This window comes from Caretta caretta, chromosome 11 (genome assembly GCF_965140235.1).
Source record: "Caretta caretta isolate rCarCar2 chromosome 11, rCarCar1.hap1, whole genome shotgun sequence".
NCBI classification, from domain to species: domain Eukaryota; kingdom Metazoa; phylum Chordata; order Testudines; family Cheloniidae; genus Caretta; species Caretta caretta.
The window spans coordinates 73,479,953-73,498,841 of record NC_134216.1 but is presented as its reverse complement, the minus strand read 5'-3'; the positions used below and the strand labels follow the sequence as shown (position 1 = coordinate 73,498,841).

Sequence of the window (18,889 nt, the reverse complement as noted above, 5' to 3'; positions counted from 1 at the left end):
ACTGACCTAAGCACCAGTGTGGACAGTGCTATGTCGGCAGGATAGCTTCTCCTGACAACATAATTAATCTACCCCCAATGAGTGGCGGGAGAGCCCTCTGATGCGGCAGCACTGCTGTAAGCTCTCTAGTGTAGCCATACCCTTAGTTTTATAATTAGACAGGGGTTGCCATCAACTCAGATTTTAACAGCCAAAAAGGCCCATTGCAATCATCTAGTCTGAACTTCTGGATAGCATAGGCTAGGGAACTTCACCCAGTGATTGGTTCGGTTCATAGCTGTAGCATTTTGGAGACTTTAAACTCCAATCGGATTCGCACTCTGCGAATGGCAAGAGATCTTGGTGACAGCACAGACTAAAGCCTATATTGCAGAGACGCTGGATACTACAGAACAAACTTTAACCAATGGTGTCTTGATGACTGTAGATTCTTAACCTTTTCAAATCTACTAAAAGGCAGGAGAGAGTTGATCAGGGATCTGTAAGTTGACGTTGGCATGACACTGAATGCTAATTAATGGAATTAGAATCTAAATACCTTTTTCAGTATTGTTTCAGAGGGAACTCTTTTCCTAGAAAGGAAAAAGTAACAGCAAATGTAAAGAAGTCGGAATCAGAAGGAGGAACATTGCTTTTCTTATATATTTAGTTTACAGTTCTTGAAGCTCCAGTTAAATCTGGAGAGAAGGTTTATGCTGTATGTTTTGTGTCATAATGTAAGCTGTGTGGAATTTTCTGACTGGAATTATGTTCCATCTAAAGCAGGGCTTGGGGGACATGCACTTCGTCAAACAGGACTCTTGGAATTTTAGGGGAAGATTTGTTTCTTTGCTTCCAACCACTCCACACCACACAAAGACAGAGCACCCACACTGGAAAATTAAACAGAGCGCCTTTTCCAGCATTCCAAATACCAGAACTTCACATTCCAGCGGAGGGGTTTATATCACACTTGCACATGCAATGCCAAGTGAGTTACCAAGGTCTGCAAAACCCTGAGGATTAGCTTATGAAAACAGAGTTGGACCTCTCAAAAAAGGACTTTTAAGGTTCACAGCAAACCCAGCAGATGTCATCTCTCCTCCACCCCTCCTTAATGATTGCTGTAGGGTGGCACTCAAAGCCCAGAAGGAAAAGCTAGTAAAATATATCCTAGCACACTTACCGTTCAGCTCGCATCTCATCTGCAAGGCTAATACAATGGTCTAGGTGGCAAGAGGAGCCTCAAAACTGGCCTATGCTGAAGGGAGAGCTGGCATACAGCCATCTGGATATGTGTGAGGACTAAGGAACTGTGTGACTGTGTTGCCAATTACTGCTGCACTCTTTGGCCCCTAGACCTGCCTCTCTCCTGTGGCAGATAAGTTTCTGAGTGGTACCCGCATATGCGCATTTCCACAGGGGGAAATGCCAAGCTCCAGCTTTGAGGCTGGAGGATCTGTTGAGGCCCACAGCCTGAGAGCTCTGCAGTGCTACAGGCCGGTCTGGAATGGGGAACTGTAGCCCAGGTGGTTGGGCACATACATTTGTCTCTAAGGACTTTCCTGCTTTACTTGCACATCTGACATTACGCTGGAACTGCAGAAGCTGATCTGAAGCCTTGGTTGTGATCGGGGAGTTAGCAATACACGAGCAAAAAGGCTGATTTTTGATCAGCCCAAGGAAATAGGCAAGCCCCCTTCCTGCCTATCTCAACATCTAACAGGGCCCCCAAGGCAGTTTTTAAAGAAGTCTTTTCACAATAGGCTTAGTGCAAGAAAAGGGAGCTGGCCAGACGTGGTTGCTTAGACAAGAGCATTGCCCTAAATGTTGGAATGCCTGGCAGCACTTTCATTCAATGATTAAAGTACTTAGCCCATAGCAGAAAATGCCGAATTATGACAGACTGAATCTGGACAGCGCTGCTAGAAGTAATGCCAGGAAGCCTAATTTTTATGACTGGTAACTAAAGCCAAATGAATCATTTATTTAAAAGAACTCTGTAACTTAGATTTTTAGAGACATATAAAATAATAATGACTTTTACTTTGCCTTTTATACTCCAACATTTTGATTTATGGTTTTATATTAGAGGAAGAAATTAGTGCTCAACAGCTGGCAATTATTATGAAATCTTTACAGTTTTAAGTGCAAAAAATACTGTTGTTGTTTAAAAGTGAGCACTACCCATTTTCCTTCTCTTGGTGGTGTTTTTAAAAATATATATATATTTGTTTGCTTTGATGAAAGCAAATATATATATTATAATATTATATATATTTGTTTACCTATGAAAGACCTATTTATAGAAATACAGCTGCATCAGAATGGTGTGCCTAACAGAACTGTGTATGACACGGGGATGGAAATATAAATTGAAAAAATCATTAGGATACAGGTTTTATTTCTTTTCAGTTCAGTCAAACAATCACAATCCTGTATAATATTAAGCCCCCGTTTTGATGACGATTCCCTGTTGATCTTAGAAAGGCTACCACTGCAATGTCATATTATTACAATTATTGTGGATCATTCTAAAATAAAAATGAGCTGAATTCCATGAAGAGTCAAGACGTTTCCTTAAATATTACGGTGGTTTGGTTTACTTTGAGACCATTCTCTTACACTCTAATTTCTCGACCATTTACATGTGTGTTCTTTGTGCTGCATATACAGTCAATGGTGAGCAGAGAGACTGAAAGCAGCTTCTATATCATTCAAGTTCTGTGGTCATTCAGTGTCAGGGCTTCAAAGCACGGCGGGTTTCATTTCAGCCAGATCCACTTGTCCCCCACCTCGGAGTTGTAACCTTTGTCAAAATTGCGACCAGGAAGCTAGAGAAAAACAAACAAGTCCGGTCAGGGCTAGGCCATTTATGATGATAAATCATTTCTTCTTCTTCTTCCACACTTCACCTCCCCACCCCCAACACGTTTGGCCAGGATTTCAATTTAAAAAAAGACAAGTGATTTTTGGGTGCCCAATTTTCAGGGGGAGACCGCTCATTACTTCCTGTACATCAGGCCTCTTTAAAGTAACTTCAAATGGGCATCCACAATGAGATGTTGCTTTAAAAAAACCATTGGCCAATATTTCTCTTGGTTGACAGCTTCAGAAACCTGGACACCTTCCTAGGATATCCTAACAAGTAATCTTAATGAGAAAGGATCCTAAACGTTTAAAGGGTTCATTGTAGTTTGTCCCACAGAAACGGAGTAAGAGTGTAGAAACTAATCCCAAACTAAATGCAAATTAAAAATACAAAAGATGGCATGCATGAAAAATCCAGTTAATTATTATAGTAAAACTAGTCCATTTAAAACACATTAATATTCAGCCTTTATATGCAGATCTAACTTGAATTTATTAAAACAGAAAACTTTTTCCAGGGGTCAGTGTTTTCATTGCATTGTCAATTTGCATTTAACAGACAAATGTTTCCTAATTTGCATGGAACAGATTGACAGAGCCAGAAGAGTACCCAGAAGTCACCAACTACAGGACAGGCCTAACAAAGAAAATAACAGAACGCCACTAGCCATCACCTTCAGCCCCCAACTAAAACCTCTCCAACACATCATCAAGGATCTACAACCTATCCTGAAGGACGACCCATCACTCTCACAGATCTTGGGAGACAAGCCAGTCCTTGCTTACAGACAGCCCCCCCAATCTGAAGCAAATACTCACAAGCAACCACACACCACACAACAGAACCACTAACCCAGGAACCTATCCTTGCAACAAAGCCCGTTGCCAACTGTGTCCACATATCTATTCAGGGGACACCATCATAGGGCCTAATCACATCAGCCACAATATCAGAGGCTTGTTCACCTGCACATCTACCAATATGATACATGCCATCATGTGCCAGCAATGCCCCTCTGCCATGTACATTGGTCAAACTGGACAGTCTCTATGTAAAAGAATAAATGGACACAAATCAGACGTCAAGAATTATAACATTCAAAAACCAGTTGGAGAACACTTCAATCTCTCTGGTCACTTGATTTCAGACCTAAAAGTGGCAATTCTTCAACAAAAAAACTTCAAAAACAGACTCCAACGAGAGACTGCTGAATTGGAATTAATTTACAAACTGGATACAATTAACTTACACTTGAATAGAGACTGGGAGTGGATGGGTCATTACACAAAGTAAAACTATTTCCCCATGTTTATCCCCGCCGCTGCCACTCCTCACTGTTCCTCAGACGTTCTTGTCAACCGCTGGAAATGGCCCACCTTGATTATCACTACAAAAGGTTCCCCCCCGCCCCCACCCCGCTCTCCTGCTGGTAATAGCTCACCTTACCTGATCACTCTGGTTACAGTGTGTATGGTAACACCCATTGTTTCATGTTCTCTGTGTATATCAATCTCCCCACTGTATTTTCCACTGAATGCATCCGATGAAGTGAGCTGTAGCTCACAAAAGCTTATGCTCAAATAAATTTGTTAGTCTCTAAGGTGCCACAAGTACTTCTTTTCTTTTTGCGAATACAGACTAACATGGCTGCTCCTCTGAAACATGGCAGCTAAAGTTCCTCATACCATTTATTCAGGTCTCAACAACTTCATCTGAAAACAAAGTGATGACAATCTTTGTTTGGGACACATCACAATTTTATTACTACATGCTACCTATACACAGTGTAATGCATTTCCAAATAGAATATTACTTGACACACTGTCATAGAATATCAGGGTTGGAAGGGACCTCAGGAGGTCATCTAGTCCAACCCCCTGCTCAAAGCAGGAACAATCCCCAACTAAATCATCCCAGCCAGGGCTTTGTCAAGCCTGACATTAAAAATATCTAAGGAAGGAGATTCCACCACCTCCCTAGGTAATGCATTCCAGTGTTTTACCACCCTCCTAGTGAAAAAGTTTTTCCTAATATCCAACCTAAACCTCCCCCACTGCAACTTGAGACCATTACTCCTTGTTCTGTCATCTGCTACAACTGTGAACAGTCTAGAGACATCCTCTTTGGAACCCCCTTTCAGGTAGTTGAAAGCAGCTATCAAATCCCCCCTCATTCTTCTCTTCTGCAGACTAAACAATCCCAGTTCCTTCAGCCTCTCCTCATAAGTCATGTGTTCCAGTCCCCTAATCATTTTTGTTGCCCTCCGCTGGACTCTCTCCAATTTTTCCACATCCTTCTTGTAGTGTGGGGCCCAAAACTGGACACAGTACTCCAGATGAGGCCTCACCAATGTCAAATAGAAGGGAACGATCATGTCCCTTGATCTGCTGGCAATGCCCCACCATATAGATCCCAAAATGCCATTGGCCTTCTTGGCAACAAGGGCACACTGTTGACTCATATCCAGCTTTTTGTCTACTGTAACCCCTAGGTCCTTTTCTGCAGAACTGCTGCCGAGCCATTCGGTCCCTAGTCTGTAGCAGTGCATGGGATTCTTCCGTCCTAAGTGCAGGACTCTGCACTTGTCCTTGTTGAACCTCATCAGATTTCTTTTGGCCCAATCCTCTCATTTGTCTAGGTCCCTCTGTATCCTATCCCTACCCTCCAGCGTATCTCCTGGAGCTCTCCTCCCAGTTTAGTGTAATCTGCAAACTTGCTGAGGGTGCAATCCACACCATCCTCCAGATCATTTATGAAGATATCGAACAAAACCGGTCTGAGGACAGACCCTTGGGGCACTCCACTTGATACCAGCTGCCAACTAGACATGGAGCCATTGATCACTACCCGTTGAGCCCGACAATCTAGCCAACTTTCTATCCACCTTATAGTCCATTCATCCAGCCCATACTTCTTTAATTTGCTGGCAAGAATACTGTGGAAGACCGTGTCAAAAGCTTTGCTGAAGTCAAGGAACAACACGTCCACCACTTTCCCCTCATCCACAGAGCCAGTTATCTTGTCATAGAAGGCAATTAGATTAGTCAGGCATGACTTGCCCTTGGTGAATCCATGCGGACTGTTCCTGATCACTTTCCTCTCCTCTAAGTACTTCAGCATGGATTCCTTGAGGACCTGCTTCATGATTTTTCCAGGGACTGAGGTGAGGCTGAATTGCCTGTAGTTCCCAGGATCCTCCTTCTTCCCTTTTTTAAAGATGGGCACTACATTAGCCTTTTTCCAGTCGTCCGGGACTTCTCCCGATCGCCATGAGTTTTCAAAGATAATGGCCAATGGCTCTGCAATCACATCCGCCAACTCCTTTAGCAATCTCGAATGCACCGCATCCGGCCCCATGGACTTGTGCTCATCCAGCTTTTCTAAATAGTCCCGAACCACTTCTTTCTCCAGAGAGGGCTGGTCACATCCTCCCCATGCTGTGCTGCCCAGTGCAGTGGTCTGGGAGCTGACCTTGTTCGTGAAGACAGAGGCAAAGAAAGCATTGAGTACATTAGCTTTTTCCACATCCTCTGTCACTAGGTTGCCTCCCTCATTCAGTAAGGGGCCCACACTTTCCTTGACTTTCTTCTTGTTGCTAACATACCTGAAGAAACCCTTCTTGTTACTCTTAACGTCTCTTGCTAGCTGCCACTCCAAGTGTGATTTGGCCTTCCTGCTTTCACTCCTGCATGCCCGAGCAATATTTTTATATGCTTCCCTGGTCATTTGTCCAATCTTCCACTTCTTGTAAGCTTCTTTTTTGTGTTTAAGATCAGCAAGGATTTCACTGTTAAGCCAAGCTGGTCGCCTGCCATATTTACTATTCTTTCTACACATCGGGATGGTTTGTCCCTGTAACCTCAATAAAGATTCTTTAAAATACAGCCAACTCTCCTGGACTCCTTTCTCCCTCATGTTATTCTCCCAGGAGATCCTGCCCATCAGTTCCCTGAGGGAGTCAAAGTCTGCTTTTCTGAAGTCCAGAGTCTGTATTCTGCTGCTCTCCTTTCTTCCCTGTGTCAGGATCCTGAACTCGAGCATCTCATGGTCACTGCCTCCCAGGGTCCCATCCACTTTAGCTTCCCTTTTAAATGGAAACCAGCCTTCTGGATAGATTTTAGACAGCTCTCCCCTTAACATTCTAGAAAGTTCAGTCTGCCCAAACATCTCATGTCCCCTTCAAGTGGGATCCCAATGGACCCTCCAGCTGGCATGATCCAACTTTTTAGACAGTTACTTATCTAAAAACAGTTCTGGCTGACCATTTCTGTGGTATAGCCCAGGCCCAACCCTCTAGGATGTGTCGGCCTAAGACCATAAGGGAAAGGGAAGCTGATCAGGACTTGAAGCTGACAGGTAAGAGGAATGAGTGGAGAGAAGCGTGCAATTGTGAAAACCAAGGAACAGGTGGGGAGTGCAGAGAAAAGGGGAGTGGCCAGGATTGCTAGGAAAGGAGATAGCGCAGCAGGATAAATCCTAACTTGAGAGAGGACAGGAAGGGGGGTTATAGATGGAAGTAAAGCAAAGGTGCATGGGAAGAGCTGAACAAGAATCCTATTGCTTGGTAGGATGGGACGCTTTAATGGGAAGCAACTCTGGGATCCATGTCTGAGCTGGGCAGGGGATCAGCAGACCTTCTGAGCGTGAGCAAGAGCGTGGAAAATTCAAGTGTAACATTAAAAAAGACAATCCTTTTATGGACAGTCTCATGCAGTTTCTCAGTACACACACAACTCTTCTACTTCAAGAACTACTTCCTGCAAGGAGGTGGAAGGAAAGAAGCGCAGGCAGACTTGCGGAGCAATGCCAGGACAGCACAGTCCCCTGCCTGTGCACGTGAACAGGAAGTAGAACCAAAGCATTACACAGCCTACATTTTCAGTATCCAGGAACAGCACAAAACCACCCCAGAGTACACAGTGAAAAATCCAACTGCAATACAAAATTAAATTTCAAGCTGCTAAGATTTTGGGGTGGGGGCCGTGGGGTGTTTCGAGTATCAGCATTTTTAAAGGGTTACAAATTATAGTGTCTAAGGCCAGGCCTAAACTAGGAAAGGTTTGCTGGGATAGCTATCCTGACAGAACAGATATTGGCAAAAAGGTGCTCTGGCTGTCAAAGCTTATTTCAGTTCCCCAAGTGAAAGAAGGTACATTAGCAAATGCACTTTTATGCCACTAAAACTGCGGCTTTATAAGGCCTATGTTGGTATAGAAACATAAGAAAAGTTACACCCCTAGCCAATATTAATAAACTAGTGAAAGTTTTAACACAGACCCAGTGCAAACTAACACACCCAGTAGAGAGACAACATGGGTGAGGTAATACCTGATTGGACCAGCTTCTGCTGGTGAGAGAGACAAGCTTTCGAACTTACACAAGAGCTCTTCTTCAGGTCTTGGGACCAACACATCTATAATACTGAACGTATTCAGTGGACACATACGGAGGCCTGAGTCTACAGTCTGATCCATATGGGTGAAACCAGACATCAAATACCTACTTTGGCAACAAATCCCCCAAATCCAGTGAGAGGCCAAACAGAGGTAAATACATCTCAGCCTTTTTAAACTCTGAGCTGTTAACAATGCCTTTGAAGGAGGCACGGACAATGACCTAAGAATGACAGAAGTTCTCAGGTTCCTATTTGCAGGCCCCATTAGATAACAAAAGCCGTCTACCCCTCTAATGAGCTGGTACATAACTATCATCAAATATACAAAGTACATCACAGTTCTGTAAGATGATGCTCAGCATGTGAAGAAAACGTAACTGTAAAAATCTACTGTGATCTCAACGATTTCTTTTTAAATGCCAAACATTGATCTCTGATGTACAAAACACTTCCCTGCCTCGTTTCCCCACATAGATAGCGGTGATATAGCAAGAACCACAGGCTTATCATTTTTCTTTTTTTAAAGAACAAATGAAGTCTGAACAAAGAACTATTTAGAGTAAGTGCACCTGTTCACAGCATGGGAAGAGGGGTCCAATTAGGTATTGATGTGGTCGATAGCAGTTTGCTATGCCACAGAGTATTTATGTATTTAACAGAAATGGCCTCATCCTGGATTAAGGTAAGAAAGCAACGTCTGTTACGACAGAGATCAAATGAGTCACAAATAGTTTCCATGTCTTGAACACGAACACACACACAACCCACCTAGTAGAAACTATTACAAGTCACCCTTGATCAGATTCTCTAAGGCTTTTAATTTAAAAGTTGCCTCTTAATGTCTTGTCTAAATATCAGACGCAATCATGCAGTCCTGTTAACAGCAACTCCTGCTGATTGAAGAGTAGATTTGTGATAGCAAGTCATTTGTTTCCATCTCTGCAACACAAATTTACAGTGGAAAGCTGGAGAAAAAAAAAATCTCTCAGGGCATCAGGGCTGGTGTGTTCAGCCTGCATCTATTAATTCTAGCACAAAAATTGCTCTCCCCAGCCTTGTTAAGGCAGATTTAAAGAAATTCCCAGATTATTAAAGCAAAGGGGGTCTCTGGGAAAAAAAACATGAATTTTATTATTTCATTTCTGAGTAAATATCCACTCTAAAAAACCCCATATTGTAGCCCCACCACAGTTCAAATTATCCAGTACAAAGATGCCATGTGTTTTTTGTTAGAGATATAAAGTACATCAAAGCCATTGTTATAATATGTATTAATTGAAGGAGGGACTGAGTTGTTCAGTCAGGCTTTCGCATTGGGCCTTGGCAAAGACATTTGTTAAAATACAGAGCCATGATTATATGAATTTGAGGACGTATTACTAGACAGGCTCTTAAATTGCTAAAAATTCAAAGGGAAAATAATACAGTTAAATGAAGTCACATATCTAGTAAGCCATGCCATGTAGCAACAACTCAGAAAACAAACCTGCAGCAATGAAGTGGATACAAGAGGACTTAACTGAAAAAGTGATGTAACTCCAAAATTATTACAAGAATATAGATATGGTTTGTTCTGAGCACACTTCACAGAGAATGCCACCTTCCTGTGAATGTAGAATGTCTGAGAAAATATTTTCCAGTGATTCTAGTGAAGTCCTTTTATGTCATTTAAACATGCATTTAAAAATAACTTGTGGGTAAGTACATTTTAGTCATAAGTCAACTTTTTTTCTTTATGTAATAGGCAGAAGAAGTACTTGAAATGCACTGCATCTCAGTCCCATTCCCTGTCCTCCCCCACCCAAAAAACAAAAACAAAAAAAAACAACAACCTGGGCTCCTAGGAGGGGGTTCCATCTTACCTACCTACACCCACACCTTTTTGGTCAGAGGTGCGGAAAGATCGCCCTGATTACCTGCTACATTCCCTTTTGTTCTAACAGGAGTTAGAAAAGTTCTAAGTCTCATGGATAATAAAAAGAAAAGGAGTACTTCTGGCACCTTAGAGACTAACAAATTTATTTGAGCATAAGCTTTCGCAAGCAGCTCACAAAAGCTTATGCTCAGATAAATTTGTTAGTCTCTAAGGTGCCACAAGTCCTCCTTTTCTTTTTGCGGATACAGACTAACACGGCTGCTACTCTGAAACCTGTCATTATGCAACGGATAATAAACAACTTCTCAGAGAGCAGTAATGAAAATCAGTTAATCCACATAATTAATGAGAGTGGCTGGCCCGTTTGCAGTACTACTCTGTGCTTGAGAAAACTAGTCGACTTCACTAAGGCTTGAATTAGACTAAAGGGAAGATGCAGCTGACTGGCAAGGTAAAAATCAGAACAAGCGTCTCCTCATACAATTAAGAGGGACACATTTAGGGCCAGGATCTTGTCCCAATTACATCTGTTTTGTGATGACATAAATGGCCAGCCAAAGAATGCCCGGTTTAGAGGATTTCTCCGGTGAGGCAGAAGCAGCATAGTTGAACCTATGCCACCCTCTCTTGTAGCCTTTAGCATAGGGTGTGCGGCCAGGGAAAGGGGTGTAGCTGAACACTGCTATCTCTGCCTATCCCCAACTGTTTGAATTGCCCCTGGGAACAAAGGCAACCTTAAGTGCCATGATTAGGGAGGGAGGAGAGGTATGAAACACAGACAAAGCCACCTTTGTCCTTTTAATTCCTCCTGGGCCTTGCACTGCACACAGCATGGCCAGATCTGTGGACTCTGTCATTACACAGGGCTTGCCTTCACTTGTGAGTTAGAGCGCATTAAAGCAGCCCCGGGCACCCTAACTCATGACACATCCACATTGGCAAGGCACGTAGAGCGCGCAGACTCCGCGGCTGGAGTGCTCCTGGTAATCCACCTCCACGAGAAGCACAACGCTTTCTGCGCCCCAGCAGGAGTGCCGCGGTGCCAGTGTGGACGCCCTGGTCTATTAATGCGCTCTGATCGGCCTCCAAAAGTGTCCCACAATGCCTGTTCTAGCCACTCTGTTCATCACTTTGAACTCTACTGCCCTGCCCTCAAGTGACCAACCGTCAGACCCACCCTTTAAATTCTCTGGGAATTTTGAAAATCCCCTTCCTGTTTGCTCATCCAGGCGTGGAGTGCTCTCAGCGAATCTTTCCAGGTGACCATGCCTCCATGCGCCAAGCAATCCCCACGATGGACCAATGGTGAGGTGCTGGACCTCATCAGTGTTTGGGGGGAGGAAGCTGTCCAGGCCCAGATGTGCTCCATACATAGGAATTACGATACCTTCGGGCAGATACCAAGGGACATGATGGAAAGGGGCCATGATTGGGACGCACTGCAGTGCAGGGCTAAAGTGAAGGAGCTGGGGAATGCCTATTGCAAAGCCCGCAAGGCAAACCACCGCTCTGGTGCTGCCCCTGCAACCTGCCGTTTCTACAAAGAGCTGGACACAATACTTGGGGGCGACCCCACCTCCACTCTGAAGGCCACCACAGATACTTCAGAGCCCAGTGCAACAAGGCAGGAGGAGGTGGAAAGCGGGAGCAAGGGTGCTGAGGAGGAGGGGGACAGCCCGGCATCCCTAGATACATGCAGCCAAGAGCTGTTTTCAAGCCAGGAGAAAGATAGCCAGTCACAACGGACAGTGTTTGTGGAAGAACACACAGCAGAGGAGGTGCCCGGTAAGCGGCTTTTATTTTGGGAAGGAAGTTGTTTGGTGAGGGCTCTTGGGGCAAAGAGCGTTAGGGCTGCATGCATGTCTCGATGCGGAACAGGGCACTGATGTGCTCTCTCACATCGCAGTAATCGGCCTCAGTGATCTCTTCAAAGGTCTCATACAGAAGCTGGGCAATCCACTTGTGCAGGTTCCTTGGCAGAGCTACTGTGCTCCTTGTCCAAGTAAGGCTAACATGTCTGCGCCACTGTGCTGTGAGGGGCAGGGGGACCATTGCTGCACACAGGAAAGCTGCATATGGGCCAGAGCGGAAGCCGCATTGTAGTAGAAGACCCTCCCTTGCTTCCCAGGCCACCCTCAGTGGCGAGATATCTTCCAGAACGAACTCATCCTGTGGAAAATGTGGGGACAGTGTTCAGTATAGGGGCCCCCTGCAGCTGTTGGCTCTCCCCAAAGCACAGAACTCCAGAGGACAGTACGGCCGTGAAACAAATCAGTCCCCCTTACCCCTGTGCTTACTCATCATTTTGGGGCTCCTGTAGGTTATGTGCGCTCGCTTTGGGATGGGCAATTTCTGCTACTGTTTACACTGTGCTTGTCTTTAAGTACAGGCGAATCATTGCTCTGTCTGGTGTGAACAATGCTGCCTCTGTTAAGTGTTGCATTTTGGCTTTACAGATGCAACCTTGAGATCCCAGCCATCCTTGTTATCAACGGCCGAAAGACTCCAAAGAATCAGGAAGCGTCCACAAAGAAGCAAAGAGGACCTGCTGCATGAAGTAATGCAGCAGTCCCTTAATGAAAATAAAAAAGTGCAGGAGTGGTGGGAGAGTGAAAGGTGGGTCCGCCAGCAGAAGGCGGATCACTGGCATCAAAGCACAGAGCGGCTGCTAAGCATCATGGAGCGCCAAGCGGACTTGATACAGGTGCTCGTAGCAATACAGGCGGTGCACTTCCGTGCCTCCTCCCCTCCCCCCGCAGCCTTTGTCCCAAAACTCTTTCTCTTGTTCCCCCATGTCACCTCCAATCCACTTTCCCCAACATCTATGTTCTTATCACCACCAGCTGCCTCCAACACCTATAGCTTCATCACCCAGCCCTGCAAACTACGACCTTTACCCACAGCACTCAACCTCCATCACCATGCATTTTAGCCAACCTGAAGTGCAGCACTCATTGCACGGCGCTCCAGACAGGAAGGCTGAGTATGATAACAGGACATACACAAATCTGTGATTGTACCGTTCCCCACCCCACCCCACCCCCTTCCCTCGTCCCACACAGCACAGATATGTCATGCCCTTTGTTTCCCAAGCAGTTGTGTTTCTTTTCAAGAAATTAATTTTCTTTTCAATAAATGAATTTTTTGGCTTTGAAAACATTTTTTATGATTGCATTAAGTAAAAGATACCGTAGCCCAGGAAAGCAACAGGCACTGAAAGTCAGTGCATCATAGTAGCAAAAACAGATTCCTATTAACATTGGAACCACTGCACTTCACTCCTGTGCAGGACACCAGACATTACTGGTGGCTTTCAGCCTCAAATTGCTCCCTCAAGGCATCCCTAATCCTTGCAGCCCCGCACTGGGCCCCTCTAACAGCCCTACTCTCTGGCTGTTCAAATTCAGCCTTCAGGTGTTGAACCTCTGAGGTCCATGCCTGAGTGAATCTTCCACCCTTCTCTTCACAAATGTTATGGAGGGTACAGTACGCAGATATAACCACGGGGATGTTGTCTTTGGCCAGGTCCAGCTTCCCATACAGACAGCGCTAGCGGCCATTTAAACGGCCAAAAGCACACTCCACAGTCATTCTGCACCAACTCAGCCTGTTGTTGAACCACTCCTTGCTGCTGTCAAGGAGGCTCCCTGTGTAGGGTTTCATGAGCATTAAAGAGTAAGCGGGATCTCCAAGGATCACAATGGGCATTTCAACTTCCCCTACGGTGATCTTCTGGTCTGGGAAAAAAGTCCTGGCTTGCAGCTTCCTGAACAGGCCTGTGTTCCGAAAGATGTGTGTCATGCACCTTTCCAGACCAGCCTGCATCAATGAAACAATGTCAATGAAATGCCAACGGTGATCCACAAGCACCTGGAGAACCACAGAGAAATACCCCTTCCAATTTATGTACTCTGAGGCTAGGTGGGCTGGCGCCAGAACTGGAATATATGTCCCATCTATTGCCCCTCCACAGTTAGAGAAACCCATTTGTGCAAAGCCAACCACAATGTCACGCACGTTACCCAGAGTCACAGTTCTTCTGAACAGGATGCGATTAATGGCCCTGCAAACTTGCATCAACATGATTCCAACGGTCGACTTTTCCGCTCCAAACTGGTTAGCGACTGATAGGTAGTTGTCTGGAGTTGGCAGCTTCCAGACTGCAACAGCCACCCGCTTCTCCACTGGCAGGGCAGCTCTCAATCTCGTATCCTTGCGCTGCCAGGTGGGGGCGAGCTCATCACATAGTCCCATGAAAGTGGCTTTTCTCATCTGAAAGTTCTGTAGCCACTGCTCGTCATCCCAGACTTGCATGATGATGTGATCCCACCACTCAGTGCTCGTTTCCCGAGCCCAAAAGCAGCGTTCCACGGTGGTCAGCATGTCGTGAATGCCACAAGCAATCTAGTGTCATATGTGTTATGCGAGTCGACATCACCGTCAGACTCCTCACTGTAAGTTTGTAGCTTAAGGAGTAACTCTACTGCAATTTGTGACGTGCTGGCGCGACCCATCAGCATATTCCTCAGCAATTCGGGGTCCATTCCTGCAGACCAAAAGGGAAGACAGAGCGCGCAGTACAAAAAAAGTTGAACGGTGGCACCAAATGTGGACGGAAGCACAGGGATTGCTGGAATGCGAAGTGATGCACCACGGGGCATTGGAACAGGACCCATAATGCCCCGCAGCCTCGCCCACACCCTTCCCACAAGCCACAGCGCCAGAATGGGAAAAGGTGATAATGCACCGCTCCCAATGCCGCTGCAAGTGCTGCAAATGTGGCCACGCCAGTGCGCCTGCAGCTGACAGTGGGAGCACACTGCAGCGCTTTCCCTGCTGTGGTCTCTGAGGGCTGCTTCAACTCACAGCGCTCTACATCTGCAAGTGTAGCCATGCCCTAAGGTTCCCAAGTAGAAGAGGATTGTGGAGTGCAGTTTATCTTCATACACAAATCCCAGAAACCACCTTGTGACAAAGTAAACAAAGCCAAGTTATCTGTACTACTGCAACAACATCTAGAGGCCTTGGCCAGATGCTGTGCAAACATAGTAAAAAAGTGTCTGCCCTAAAGAGCTTCCAGTCAAACACAAGATGGGATGACAGACACAAATGAGCAATGGAAATATCATTCTAGTACATCTCCCTTGCAAAACAGAAATGTGCCTTCCAGCATAGTCACTGCTGAGTAATGCAAAATATAAGAATGGCCATACTGGGTCAGACCAAAGGTCCACCTAGCTCAGTATCCTGTCTTCCCACAGTGGCCAATGCCAGGTGCCCCAAGGGAATGAACAGAACAGGTCATCACCAAGTGATCCATCGCATCGCCCATTCCCAGCAAAGCCTTTTCTATTATCCTAGCAGAGAGAAGTATGAGACCAGGAATCAAGCCTGGATCTCCCACGTAACACTGCACTGAATTAATTAAACTTGACCAAAGGGCCCACCTTAACAAAAGTATGTTACACATCAACTCCTCAAACTGAATTGCTGCTCCGAAGACAGAACTGACTCATACAAAGGAATTAATTTCTTCAGATTTTTAAAAAGCAAATTACATAAAAAATAAAAGATCACTTTAATAATTAAATAAAAAACTATACCACAGAAGTGTGTGTCAAGACCATGAATATGATGAAATGCCCCTTTAAAATGGTATATGTTGTAGAATAATGAACAGCTTCAATGAGGTGTTTACGGTACACTACAGTTGCATTTCACAGATCCTCAAAAAAAGTGAAAATCAGACATGCAGAGCCAGAGCTGCCTGAGAGTTTAAACAATCTGGAAATGTCTAAATCCATCATGGAGTTTGGAGCCTGTCTTATTTTCCAGAATTTCTGGACCAAAGAGAAGAACTACTCTCCTTCCCCCAACTCCTTGGCTGCTTTCATTACACCGCTATGCTTAACAGCTAAAATAGGTCCATAAATAACAGGGTTTGAAGACTGTTGATCAAATAGTATTTAAAAACACAAGGCATCACCCTGGAAAGCACAAAGGCTTGTACCAATCTCCAAGCCTTTTCATTTGCTGACCATTTATAGTAAGTACCATAGCAGCACCTGTCATTGCTGCTATTAGTTAAGGTCTATTGCTGTTTCCATTAGAAGCCCTGGTTTTCAGAGGTTTATAGCTAAGGTGGTTTATTTTAACTGGCTGTAAATTAAAGTGCATGGTTTTCACTTCAGATACCATTTCTTCTTAGAACTCTTTAAATATTGGTTGTGCTGGACTTATTGGGGTAGGCTTGGTATTACTTGCTACAGTGCAAAATTATAGAAAATTAATAGAAAATAAAAAACCTGTAAGCTAGATACACACGCTTCAGAAGAATAGCATACTAATTAGGATGCTAATTTTTAAGGCGCTGCTACAATTCCTGATTTTGGCAGAACTCCCAATGAAGTCAATGGGTTTTTTAGCCTGAATAAGGAGTACTGACCTAATATTAAAGTAACCTATTCTTCATGGACGTAAAAAAAGTTACAATATGAACAGACGAGCAACTGTCCTGCTACGCTGACAGGCTCGTTAGTAGAACAGTTATTAATTATCTCTGGTTTCCTCTAGGTTCTTAATGCATAAAATGTGTCAAGATTCTCATCATATGGCAGGCGACCAGCTTGGCTTAATGGTGAAATCCTAGCGGATCTTAAACATAAAAAAGAGGCTTACAAGAAGTGGAAGGTTGGACATATGACCAGGGAAGAGTATAAAAATATTGCTCAGGCATGTAGGAATGATATCAGGAGGGCCAAATCGCACCTAGAGCTGCAGCTAGCCAGAGATGTCAAGAGTAACAAGAAGGGTTTCTTCAGGTATGTTGGCAACAAGAAGAAAGCCAAGGAAAGTGTGGGCCCCTTACTGAATGAGGGAGGCAACCTAGTGACAGAGGGTGTGGAAAAAGCTAATGTACTCAATGCTTTTTTTGCCTCTGTCTTCACTAACAAGGTCAGCTCCCAGACTGCTGCGCTGGGCATCGCAAAATGGGGAAGAGATGGCCAGCCCTCTGTGGAGATAGAGGTGGTTAGGGACTATTTAGAAAAGCTGGACGTGCACAAGTCCATGGGGCCGGACGAGTTGCATCCGAGAGTGCTGAAGGAATTGGCGGCTGTGATTGCAGAGCCATTGGCCATTATCTTTGAAAACTCGTGGCGAACGGGGGAAGTCCCGGATGACTGGAAAAAGGCTAACGTAGTGCCAATCTTTAAAAAAGGGAAGGAGGAGGATCCTGGGAACTACAGGCCAGTCAGCCTCACCTCAGTCCCTGGAAAAATCATGGAGCAGGTCCTCAAAGAATCAATCCTGAAGCACTTGCATGAGAGGAAAGTGATCAGGAACAGCCAGCATGGATTCACCAAGGGAAGGTCATGCCTGACTAATCTAATCGCCTTTTATGATGAGATTACTGGTTCTGTGGATGAAGGGAAAGCAGTGGATGTATTGTTTCTTGACTTTAGCAAAGCTTTTGACACGGTCTCCCACAGTATTCTTGTCAGCAAGTTAAGGAAGTATGGGCTGGAAGAATGCACTATAAGGTGGGTAGAAAGCTGGCTAGATTGTCGGGCTCAACGGGTAGTTATCAATGGCTCCAATGTCTAGTTGACAGCCGGTATCAAGTGGAGTGCCCCAAGGGTCGGTCCTGGGGCCGGTTTTGTTCAATATCTTCATAAATGATCTGGAGGATGGTGTGGATTGCACTCTCAGCAAATTTGCGGATGATACTAAACTGGGAGGAGTGGTAGATACACTGGAGGGGAGGGATAGGATACAGAAGGACCTAGAGAAATTGGAGGATTGGGCCAAAAGAAATCTGATGAGGTTCAATAAGGATAAGTGCAGGGTCCTGCACTTAGGACGGAAGAACCCAATGCACAGTTACAGACTAGGGACCGAATGGCTAGGCAGCAGTTCTGCGGAAAAGGACCTAGGGGTGACAGTGGACGAGAAGCTGGATATGAGTCAGCAGTGTGCCCTTGTTGCCAAGAAGGCCAATGGCATTTTGGGATGTATAAGTAGGGGCATAGCGAGCAGATCGAGGGACGTGATCGTTCCCCTCTATTCGACATTGGTGAGGCCTCATCTGGAGTACTGTGTCCAGTTTTGGGCCCCACACTTCAAGAAGGATGTGGATAAATTGGAGAGAGTCCAGCGAAGGGCAACAAAAATGATTAGGGGTCTGGAACACATGAGTTATGAGGAGAGGCTGAGGGAGCTGGGATTGTTTAGCCTGCAGAAGAGAAGAATGAGGGGGGATTTGATAGCTGCTTTCAACTACCTGAAAGGGGGTTCCAAAGAGGATGGCTCTAGATTGTTCTCAATGGTAGCAGATGACAGAACGAGGAGTAATGGTCTCAAGCTGCAGTGGGGGAGGTTTAGATTGGATATTAGGAAAAACTTTTTTACTAAGAGGGTGGTGAAACACTGGAATGCGTTACCTAGGGAGGTGGTAGAATCTCCTTCCTTAGAGGTTTTTAAGGTCAGGCTTGACAAAGCCCTGGCTGGGATGATTTAACTGGGAATTGGTCCTGCTTCGAGCAGGGGGTTGGACTAGATGACCTTCTGGGGTCCCTTCCAACCCTTATATTCTATGATTCTATGATCAGTGATTTCATTTTGGGCGCCCAACTTGACAACACCTTAAAGGGCCCTGATTTTCAAAGGGTGGGTCTTGGCCTAATACATGTATAGACAAGCATGAAAAGGGTGATCTAAGCTGCAGTTATGATGCCAATATAAGCAAGAGTAATGTCAGGGCAATCCA

General features: G+C 45.0%; 1 protein-coding gene across 1 annotated transcript in view; it reads right to left on the bottom strand.

Moving 5' to 3' along the window:
- Nucleotides 1-2,366: 2,366 nt before the first annotated feature.
- The window catches only part of NDUFA10 (NADH:ubiquinone oxidoreductase subunit A10), an 86,456-nt gene continuing 69,933 nt past the window's right edge, over nucleotides 2,367-18,889 (bottom strand). Inside the window, exon 10 of the mRNA XM_048869334.2 lies at nucleotides 2,367-2,813. Within this exon, the coding sequence (XP_048725291.1) occupies nucleotides 2,745-2,813 (69 nt within the window). The 3' untranslated portion in view covers nucleotides 2,367-2,744. The remainder of the gene's footprint in view (nucleotides 2,814-18,889) is intronic.